The following is a 12,028-nucleotide window of genomic DNA, read 5'->3' on the forward strand; positions in this document are numbered from 1 at the left end:
TACAAATATATAACTGCTATACTAGTGCAGAAACCATCTGTGTTAGGAAATATGATTGTGATAATTGTAAGAAAGTAGCAACAATGATGGGAATTAAAGTTATTGCTATCTTTAAGGAGGATCTAAAGAAGTGACAGAAAAGCTTCTGAGTTAGTTATGGTATGGAAAAGAAAGAATGTTTGATCTCTGTACTGGCCAATGTCAAAGAAATGAAAGCTGAAAAAAAAAAAGACATCTGAAATCTAAAAATTTGTTCAAGTAATTATTCTTTTTTTTTTTTCCTATTAGGAAAGCAGGTGTGTTTCTTACACCTTCACAAGAAATTATGGGTACATTTAAAAAAAAAAATCAAAGCCCAGAGTGAGCAATATTGGAATGAAATGTAGGCACTTCTAAAGTAACAGCATTTTGAGTCTAAGCCTGCTTTTGGCAAGACAGATTCCTCAAGTAAAAGTAGAAGAGGCTTTGCTAAATACTTGTAGCACTAAATTTTGTAGAATTTTGAACTGTCCAAGAGTATTACAGTATATTTAAGAGCAATTTGATAACAACAAATACATTTCTGTTTCATTTTCTAATTAAGATTTACAACTTGCCAGTAATCACGAATGTCTAATATTCTGATGGCTAACTTTGTCTAGATTTTGATGTGAAATCCCATACCATTAATTAAAAAATCTTATCCTCATTTACACTACAGTGTGGACTACCTTATGATGTGGGCTTCTTATGTTCACCCACACCCTGGGGACAGAGATGGAGCTGAGAATCGGGGATTTTTGAATAAATTCCTTGTCATGAATAAACCCCATGGACATGGGAATATAGCCTGAGTTGGCAAGCAACTGGGCATGGAGAGAATGTAATCTGCTTCTACAAGGATGGAAGGCAATGACACTTCAGAGAATTAAATTTTAGGCCTCCTGAAGGAGTGCAACTTAGGCATCTATCCCTTCCCTGAGACTGGGCTAAGGACATGTAATCATTATTCCAAGCTTCTCTAATTTTAGCAGGTGGTTTATTTTCCATTTTACAGAACTAAACCCCACAAAATGAAGAATTATTTACCAGTCAGTGGAAACTGCCACATTGCTAACAGTGCAATAGCCTGGCTCCTGATCCTCAGAGCAGGAATCCACTGTCAGTGATGCTGCCTGCAAAAGCCACATACAAAGATATGTTGAATACTTCAAGGGAATATTTCCAACCACATTAAATGCTTATAATATATATAAAGAACTCAGCTAGAATGGAGCACTTATACATTACGCCACTCAGTATCAAAAGGTGCTTCAGAGACACTGACCAACTCCTTTCAGCATCACCACATGTGAACACTGAAATGAGGATAATAATGGAGAGGGAGTTAACTGACAAGTTCATACAGAGCCAGTGAAATGCAAACTTTTCAGCTTTGGATTCTTCCACATTTGCTTGCTTTCCTTCTTGAAGCTGCAGTTCTTTTGGCTGATATTATATCCTGCTTTTCATTTGAACAGAGAGTTGCTCCCTCCAAACATAAAGAGCATTCCTTCAGGGGCCTGACCATGACACTAAACACATTGCCTGAAGTGGATGAAAAGTGCCTTGCAAAAACTGGGTGTGCAAACTCTAAGATTATTAGTTAACAGTAATAACCCAAGTGGACTACATCAATAATGGTGAAACTTGTGGACATCTCTTGGTCAGTGGGACCAAGATGACATCCAGAGAAGCAGTGGGCATCATCAGCACTTACAGCAGTCTTCCTCTTTAATTTATTGGTATCTCAAAGTCATCAACCCCAAGACAATGAAGCCATCTTTCTACACATCATTTACACTAAAGCAACTCACGGCATTTTTATTTTCTAATTTCTGTACTAAAATTCCAAAAAGAGCTTTCACTAAAACCAGGAAACAACTCCTGCTAATTTTAAAAGGAGTTTTTATTTTATTCCTCATTTAGCAGAGAATTTTCCTCACAGTGATTTATTAATAACAGATGCATTGCAAAGAAAGTCCTGAAGGTTAGTTATTCCTTAAATCAAATTTTCAGAAAAATAAACACAATCTCCGAGCTGTACATATCAGCTCCTCATGTTTCCACTAGATGTGTGGTACAGTTTTACGGCAAATTGAAATCAAACATTACTTTTCAAAAAGACTCGATTTCTACTTGGGTTTAGGTTACTCTACAGGAGCTGAGCAAACAGCAAGAGCTATCAGGATGTCAATATAGTGCAAAGCTTCTTTCTCCTGCCTGTATCTAAGTTCACTAACAACATTTTGTTGGAATCCCCACAGATTCTCCATTGTATTTCCAAATACATAGTGCAAGCTGACACACTGTAGTGACCAAACACATTCATAGCTCCCAGCCTTAAATCACGTCCTACAGTGTGCCTAAATTGTTCAATTTGCTTTTTTTAATAAAAGCCTATCTTGAATTTCTTTCCGTACGTAATAAGAAAACTGCTTCTCCTGAGAAACATCAGTCTGCAGTTCCAAAGTAGATTATCTGCCCTGTATAAATGAAACAATTCATAGAAAGAATAATAAGCTGATTGGTCTGTATGCCATCATACGTGTACATATTTTCCTTCAGAGTTTCAACAACAAAAAATGAAATGAGTTTTTTGTTCTTAGCTCAATCAGTGTAATCTCTCTAACTTACATCGCTATGCACTGTGAAAGCCAAGTTGCAAACCCAGCTGAAGGGCTAGATATTTGAGAATATATTTTACTTGGACCAGAGTTCATACAATTTATTTTCTAATGTTAGTCAAATGTTCCTGCTTGTTACTTAAGCATTACTCTACAGTTACCTTGCCGCATTATGAGGCTTTCTATCCTGTCATTCTGCTATATCTCAGGACTGACAACTTAACGATTTTACCAGTTTCCGATAAAATCCCACTGTGCTATAGGAAATGACAGATTTGGAATCCTGAAGGGGGGCTATTTTATACAGTTTTGGACACCTGGGAGACATTTTTCCTGCAGCAGAAATATCTAAGACAAAGGCAATTCTGCTTACATACTCTGTTTGTAAACAGCTGACATTAATGAGATAGTTTAAACAAAAATCATGCAAAAGTATAGGTTGTCTTAAATGCTCTCAGTCTGAAGCATTCGTAAATGAAATTTTCTTTATATAGCATTTTTTATGCTCTCTCTTCTGTAGTCCAGCCCTCTGGCATATCCACAAGTAAAACATTTTCCCGCTTTATTTTTTTAAGTGTATCTCATTTATTTTCTGCAATTTTTTAGGTGGGATCTATACTAAGCCATAATTAATATCAACAGATGTAACACACTAATTTAGTAGCTAAAATGTGGATGTGATGTCTTTTAAGACCTAGGTGCATTTTTGAGCACAACCTTTGGGAAGCTGTGAGGCAAATTGTTAAGTATCTGATATTAAACACATTAAAACAACATCATTACTCAACGTCGCAATTATCCTTCATCTTATTTGGATATACAACTCCTACGTGCACAAATTGGATGTCCAAATTTAGCTGAAGACTAAGCCATTCCCCCCTTCAACAAGTGAAAGAAAGGAAATTGAGTGTTGCAATATGCAGCTGACATGCAGTTTCTGGCTCACGACTCTTCAGAAGAAAAGAGAAAAGTGCTGTGCATAAAGGTCAGGAGACAACCCTGACCATACAGACCGATGGACCATGAGCTAGTGTAGCCCTCTGATATTCCTGGGACATTTGTGCTTATGGACTTCTCCCCCTGGACATGAAGCCTTGCAGCAGGGCACTGCGAACAGAGTAGCTTCAAACTACAGAAACTATCTTAGCAGCAATGACTGCTGCAGCCGTTAGTGAAAGGAAATCTCTAAGAGGACTCAGGAGGAGTCACACCGGGTAGAACAGTTTATTCTTTCATTCCCTCCATCTCTTCTGGCCTGAAATACAAAACAAAATGTGGAGCTCCATCCATATATTATTCTTATGTGACTTTAATTTCAAACATGGGAAGAATATGAGATTCCATATATGCTGGCCATATCTTCCTGAAAAGGGAGCTGCTGGGCAATAGTTACTGATCATGGATGGCAAATATATTTGGTTTCATTGCTAACTCAAACACTATGGAGTCAAAAAGCTTGGCTTGAACTCAAAGAGCATTTGGTTTATGTTCTGTTTTGAAAATATTATTAAAAACGAGAGAAGAGGAATAGAAAACATTTACTGAGGAAAAAGAAAAAGGCAGAAGGGTCAAGGCACCAGGCATATGGCAATCGATTGTCCCTGTCCAGTTTTTGGCAGAATTCCTTCCCTCTGGTGGGAGCACACAGGAAGTAACTCGCCTATTTTTCCTCACAACATCCCTCTCAGTGTAGCACTTTTGAACGCTCTGCATTTGTGCTACAGAAGAAAAAAAAAAAGGCTTTTATTTTGATGAGATTTGCAAAATTTCTAAACTAGCTTATGAAGGTCAGATATGGAATTTTAAATTTGCCCACTTCTGCTATCCAAACGTTAAGGTAAATTATTTTGAGGTTTTTTTGTTTGTTTGTTATTATGGTTAATTAGTATTCCTTCATATAATTCCCGTAATCTGCATCAGTTAATTAGCCTCATATGTGGTAATTTATTTCACTAATTATTCCTGGTTCTCATTTTTCACATTTAGAGTGTGAGGCATTGCACATGTTTCTTTAATTATTTTTTATTATCATCATACTAAACAAAACATTACAGGTCCTTGAGTCAGTTGGAATAAGAAAGAAATGAGGGAGTTTTTTATCCAAAGTTGGAGGTTTTGCTAGCAAATGCAATGTTACTAATTTTATGTTCCTGTGAGTTCATGTGGAAGCCAAAGTCACTTGGCTGAACTTGTCTTAAATTCCCATTTTAGCATTTCTTACCATTCCAGCCCTCCGGGCAATAACTGTGTGAAATTGTCCATCAGACACCTTCTTAGCTGTGGTAAGCTTGTATGTGCCGCTGCCAAGATTATAGGAGAATCTCAGCCTTCCTTCTGTTATTTCCAGAGCCAGAAATTCTGCCCGCTCTCCAGTTTGGTTATCGTAGTTATATAACATTAAAGCATTCCTTTTTATAGTGGCAAACTTTATATAGATATAATTATTGTTTGGATCCATACTGGGAAACTCCATATACGACAACTCTTCAAATCCATAACTGTTCAGTTCACAATGATTCCCAAAAACACCTGCAAAACCAAAAATAAGATCTAGTAGCAGATAGCTTTTTCCTCATCACGCATAATCCCAGAAACAAAGTATTGATTTGCTTTAGACAGGCTCTCTAAAAGGCTTCAAACATATGATTAAAAATATGCATTGCGAGCAGAAGGGTTCTAAACGACATAGGTGTGTGCTGAAGTTTGTTTACTTAAGCTTAAAAACTAAGTCACAAACAACAGCTAGAGATCTCTGTCATATAATTTCCCTTGATTTTTTTTAAGTGCAGTGACAATAAGAAAACAATTTATGAATACTAGTTGCATTTACTATGGACTACAGTTACAAATATAAGAAATGAATAAACTCGAAGGAAATGTAAAACAAGGAAAATAAAATAGTTATTCTAAATGTTAGTAGAAAAATGTACTTCAAGCTATTTACAAGTGTGTACTGAGGGTTTCAGCAGCTTTAAAATATTATAGATGATATCTTGAGCTTGTCTGTTGCTTGTGTTTTTTTTCCTTAATCCATTACATTTACTTTCATGCTTTTCTGTATGAACAATGACAATTCTGTATGAACTTGCATTCAGAATCAATCTAGATGCAATTATATCACAGTGTCTTAAATATTTGTGTTGTCTTATGTCTTTATTGGGTTCATTCCACAAAACAAATTCAAGACAATTAAATTCTAACAGTTATTAAACTATTTTGGCAGTCCTACATGCTTCTCTAATTCTCAGAATTGTATCCTGGTTTTGGAACTCAAAATTTCATTAGCATGCAATAAACTGAAAGGCCAAGCACTTGTGCGGACTAATAAAGCTGTTCTGATTGAGTCAAGTTCTTGTAATGAGGACAGGGATCCATGTACATACTCATCAGTTTCAAAACGTAAACATAAATAGCTCATTTGAGAATTATTAATAGGGAAAGGGAAGATAAGGAAGAGGAGTAGCATACTCACCAAAGGGGCAATGGCAGTAGTACCCCTCCAACCCGCTCTGGCAGGACCCACCGTTAAAACAGGGGTTGCATTCACAGTAATTGACAGTGGAGTCACACGTTTTCCCTGCCATTATGAAACAAGAGCAATTTCCAGGTCAGAGTAACCAGATCAATAGCCAAGTCAGGATATATTTAAACAACAAAAGGAGGGACGTGTGGGGCTTTGAGAGAAAACATCAGTGTTGCTCCCAACCCCGTCATGGGCCTGACCAACAGAGAGAAATTTTCAAGTGTTCTGTTGTAACTTTCTCATATAGGTAGTACATTTCTTTTTATTAACTGGTGCCTATAACCAGAGAGATCATGAAATGAAATGAGAAGCTGAATTAAAACAAAAAGGGTTTTTTTCCTATTGAATGTAATGCACTCATTGTGAAGGGGATCAAGAAAGGGATCAAGGATTGCGACAGCCCTTGCTGGAACCTGTATGAACACAGCAGGGTGAACACAGGCTGCTATTGTACATTATGTGATTTTTCTTATTTTTCCTCATCAATTACAACCTCCTTCCTGACTCAGAGGGACCAGAGTCCTCCAAAGCTAAAATATGTTACCCTGGGTGCAGACCTTTTCCAAGCAGGCATTGTCACATGTGGTAGATATTATTCACCAGAGAATAAACTGAAATCACATAATTCATTTCAGCAAGGAAGAGAACCAAGAGAAGAAGTGACGATTTTAACAGATGCTGAATACTGGCAAGGGGATTCTTTGTACAAAGGTAAAATTTTCTTTGTCTGGAAACATTAAGTACAAAAGTGTTTGTCTTCACTTCTTGTTTTTTCATTGCTTAGCTTTTACCAGTTTGGCAATACTCCAACTAAATGCCACTCTTGGTACCTGCCTTGGTTTCTGCCAGCAGTGCTAGCCTTCACTACCTATTTAGCAAAAACAAAGTACTGTTGCACTTCCCGCTCACATTTCTCTGTAAATAATTTGAAAAATCAGCCATATTTCTTCCTGATCTTTCCTCGAACTTCATCTAGGCAAGGATAACTGCAGATACTTAGCAAAGGGTAAGATTTGCATATGCTTCTTATCACACTAATAATGAATCATTCTATTCGTTGCACTATACAAATATAAAGTATGTTTAAGTTAAAATAACAATATGAACTTGCATAGAGGATGTCCATACTTTTGTGATACTTATATCTTGTAATTCTTACTTGGCACATGACAGAAATGGACAATATAAAGTTCTCATGCTTCGGGAGACTGCTAGCTTCTAAAATTGTAGATAAATAGGATTGTGCTACTATTAACTCTGCTAGTGTTGTCATTGTTTCACAGCTTTGGTCCCCTAATTAGAACACGTTCTTTCACAGAACTTTTCTGTTTAAGCTAAAGAAGATTGAGGCTGTTCTCCCATGCGAGCAGGAGCCCTCCCTGTATGACTGCAAGCAGGATGGAAATGGAGCATTAGAGGAGTCCTATTGTTAACATGCAACTCACAGATTCACCACAAATCCAGGAAACATTTCCAGTGTCTGTATCTAATTACACTCTGGGGGTATTTATTTTTTTATTGTCTAATGGGCATGACTGAAGGATGAACTAATTTTTTATGTTAGATTTTGCTGTTTTATTTATTGAAGAATTATGACACAGCATCCATCTTTGACTTATCAAGGAGAACACATAGCAAGAACGAGGTAAAGACACTTAAATTAGTTCAATGACATTTCTTAGTTTAAAAAAAAAATCTAATGCAGTTAACAGAGTTTACTCAGTCTTTTGAAATATGTCTTAAGTGCCCTTCCTTTTGTCAGCTCTCTTTAAAGCTGGCATATTTGCTGAGTCAGGAACAGAAAATAGATGTTTATTTTAGCTGCACATATTTTAACTAGTGAACAACAACATCTTTTTCATATTTAACAACTGTTTGAATAATGCAAAAAACTAATAAAAGTGTGTTTGCATTTATTCCAACTGTTTTGACACAGGGGAAGACAAATACTCTGATTAAACAATTCATCAGAGCTAATAAAAGTAATATTTATTTAAAATGAAAAAGAAACTTTGGCTATTCTCTGTGATTCTCCGAAGTGCTAAAGGCCTGGGAAAACATGCTTATCCTAGGAAGCAAAAGCCAGATATCAGCAGAACAAAAACATAACTTAGGAATGCTATTCCAGTTTGTCACTATGGCTGTTCCATACAAGCATTTAAAACATAAGACATTGATAAAGCAAGCTCATAGAATCATAAACTGCTTTGGGCTGGAAGGGACCTTAAAGATCACCCAGTTCTAAGCCTCAGCCATGGGCAGGAACACCACCCACTAGATCAGGCTGCCCAGGGCCCCATCCAACCTGGATTTGAGCACCTTGGAGATGCACAGATGGAGATGCTCCATCTGTGGAACCTGTGCCAGGGCCTCACAACCCTCACTGTGAAGAATTTCTTCCTGACATTTAATCTAAATCTCCCCTCTTTTAGATTAAAGCCATTACCCCTTGTCTCATCACTGTACTCCCTGATGAAAAGTTCCTCTCCTGCTGTCCTGTATGCCCTGTTCAGGTACTGGAAGGATGCTATATAGTCTCCCCCAAAGCCTTCTCTTCTTCAGGATGAACAACCACAACTCTCTCAGACTCTCTTCATAGGAGAGGTGCTCCAGACCCCTGACCATCCTGAGTTTTGGATGGTCCACCAGTGTCCAAATTGTACACTCTTGTGCTTCCCTTTTAATCCAAACTATATTTCTTCTATATTCCTATTTTTCACTCTGTTATCTCTGCGAAGTGAAACCAACCAGTGCACGTGAGCATAGTGAGGCGGTGGGTGGTGCATTTCAGCAGTGGTGACAGTAGGTTACCTCTGCTGGTGCAGATTTGTACAACTACAGCATGAAAGCTCTTGTTCACCATTAGCAAAAATGCACAGCTAATGGTGGTCACTGTTTGGGTTGGAAAACTGTTTTGTAACTGAGAATTTGCTCAATCAGAGTTACCGTGCTCTTTGTATCTGTTATAGTTTCCATGGAAATAAATAGGAGGCATTACTTTTGGAGAAACCTATGTATTTCAGGGTATCAAATCCAGTGAGGGGAAGGAAACATCTCAGTCAATGTTTCATGAACCAAAGAGACTCCAAACCCAGCCTGCCTCCAGTAGCACTCCAGCTTAGGTAAATGATGCAGTTAGCTGAGTTCGTAGATTTTGTCTCAACTGAAATACTGAAAAATTCAGGGTATCCATCTTTGTGTCACAAAGACATTTCTTGAAGAATGTGAGTTTTTGTATAACACTGGATAATTGATAACAGACAGCATTCAGCATTTATCATTCATCACCTCAAGCTGATGATATCACATGCATGGGCTTATACAAAAATCAAACTTCCTGAGAATAATTTTCTTTTAATTGAAGAATGTAACAGGAACAGATATGAAGTGAATGCTCTTGGGTTAGATTTCAGCTGATTTGAGAGTTTTAGTTTTTGTGGTTCCTTATGACCATCTTTTAAAAGGGTTCTTCTATTATTTTAATCTTGCATTTGAAACAATTTCACAAACCTACATTCCTTCATCTTAAGGAGTCCTGGAAAACTGAAAATGAAAGGTTCAAAGGAAGACAACTGCTGACAACTACTGTAAATCACAAAATATATTCCTTCTAGAATATTATTATTTTAAAAGCAAAACCTGATCATCATTAAGAGACGTAATTATAACAGATTGTTTAAACACTAATGATATTGCTCTTAGGTAATCACTCTTCATAATCCTATTCAGTGAAATGAACCAAATTACCTTTGCAGTGTGATGAAGTGAAATGCAGCTGACAAAACATAATAAATCAAATAAAAGAAAGACTCTGAGTTTTCAGGTAAGCCATTGTAACGGTCTACAGTTCAAGTACTTGAATTTACAGCGAACAACATCTATCTACGAAAATACAGCTTTCTACTTGTATGCAGCGCTGTGTTACTATTTTATTTTTGTTTTTTACCAACTATACTTTCATTCCAAGAGAAGCAACAAGGCTACGTATACGATACACTGAATTAAAAATCTGCTATTTTGGCTGTCTCTTTTTTGTTGAGGCACTCAGGGATTGTATTCATAAAGAAACAGTTTCAAGCTTTATTTATACATTCACTACTACTATCTTTAATCATGTATGAATCAGGATTAAAATCTCAAACAGCTGTACAATCTTTCTGTTGGTAGTATAATAATGACGCAACAGTCTCTACAACAAGCAATCTCAGAACAATCTGTATTCTGATATCTGCAGAACCTATTGTATATTAAATTTGCTGCATTTCAAATATGCTTCTGCAGACATAAAAACTAAAAATATACCGATTATTAATTGTGATCTAATAAACTCCACTGATATTCAGCTCCAAAGATATGTTGGTTTTTAATTACATACTTCAGTGCCGTTTGTTTCCTGTCCTGACCAATTAATCTCAAGACACTTAAATACTTCTTGAATCTACAACAGCCAACTGATTTTAAAAAGATCTGACTCCCAAACATAAACGTCTGCCTCAGTGGTATTCTATTTTAAAATTATTTGTGTTGACAAGTAGTTTAGAGGAAGCTCATATCAGATGCCAGATTTAATTCATGGCATGAAAGAAATCCAACACTTCAAACTGTAACAGTCTGTCATCATACTTTCTTAGTTAAAACATTATTTTTTTTGTTTGTTTGTTTTTTTCCAAGAGTTTATCATGTGTAGAGCTTTATTTTTAGCTGACATAAGGCTTGAACATTAAACTTTAATACTAAAAAAAAAATGACCTGGACATTTCTTTAATGCTTCAAATTATAGGCTAAAGGCAAATACTACAGTATGCTGCTAGAGTTAATGAAGTGTTTTGCTTAGTGGCAACATCAAACATATGTCCATTTAACCTCTGGTGCTAATAACCAAAAGAGTTACAGGGGATATGTTCCCTGGAACTATTTTGCCATGTTGCTGGCAAACCAATCTGATGTAATAATATAACATAAAATAAACTCCTGTATTTTAAACTTAATTAGAACTGCTTGTCAATTCACAATAATTGTTCCTGTCCTGAGGCTCGGTAGTACATTTGTGAGGTTCCCACAGAAGATCACATCAGCATCCTTTACATCAAGAGATCTTGTCCAAATGTGTATCAGCTGCTGTAGCTGTGTCTTAAACAAAGTAGCCATGCCTTTATTCAAAATCAATTAATTTTCTCCTTTGCAAAAAAGTATGCAACATCTCCAGTACTAATCTGGCTTAAAATAATATCCTGAGTACTCCACTATTTCCAAACAAGTTTTGGGGACAGTGGCGCCAAGCTCCAATTGTCACATCATCATGAGCACAGCTGCGCCTACCCGGGCTGCCCTAAGGCATTTGAGATACAGAAATATTCCTTAGAAGAGGTAACGGAAGCTTTAACTTCTCTACTGAGTCTCTGTTACATTTCTAAATAGTGGCCATAAGCAATGGTTAAAATTGTTCAGACCTGTAATATTCAGCTAGACAAAAATGTTTTAATTTCTTTTGCTGTTTTGTACTTAGGGTGCTTGAAGCACGATAGGAATATCTGAATGTGATGTCCTAATGTTTTTTTAAAACACACAGTGAATACATGAGAGAAAGACAGAATGCAAAAACTAGCATTTTATCCAAAGGTTATGCACAAGAAGACGGAAGCCCTGTGGGGATACGCACATTTTGTAACTGTGGTGCTTCACTGCAGTAGTAAGCCACACTAGATGTAACCTTGTACCAACATGCAATAGCAAAGTTCCTATTTCTTTCTGTTTTGAGAAACTGTCATCCAGAAATTATAAAGATTAGGAGGTCATTCTTTGATCAAATCTTTTGGAGTGTGACCTGGGCCTCTCTTGAAGCTTGTTATGGTTTTGTGAT

General features: G+C 36.7%; 1 protein-coding gene across 1 annotated transcript in view; it reads right to left on the bottom strand.

Annotated features, from left to right (window-relative positions):
• FAT4 (FAT atypical cadherin 4) overlaps positions 1-12,028 on the bottom strand; it is a 138,546-nt gene that overhangs the window by 14,604 nt on the left and 111,914 nt on the right. Inside the window, exons 10-12 of the mRNA XM_021395427.1 lie at positions 6,118-6,222; positions 4,867-5,174; positions 1,069-1,154 (exon numbers count right to left, since the gene is read on the bottom strand). Of these exons, the coding sequence (XP_021251102.1) occupies positions 1,069-1,154; positions 4,867-5,174; positions 6,118-6,222 (499 nt within the window). The remainder of the gene's footprint in view (positions 1-1,068; positions 1,155-4,866; positions 5,175-6,117; positions 6,223-12,028) is intronic.

Source organism: Numida meleagris, chromosome 4, assembly GCF_002078875.1.
Source record: "Numida meleagris isolate 19003 breed g44 Domestic line chromosome 4, NumMel1.0, whole genome shotgun sequence".
Lineage (NCBI taxonomy): Eukaryota > Metazoa > Chordata > Aves > Galliformes > Numididae > Numida > Numida meleagris.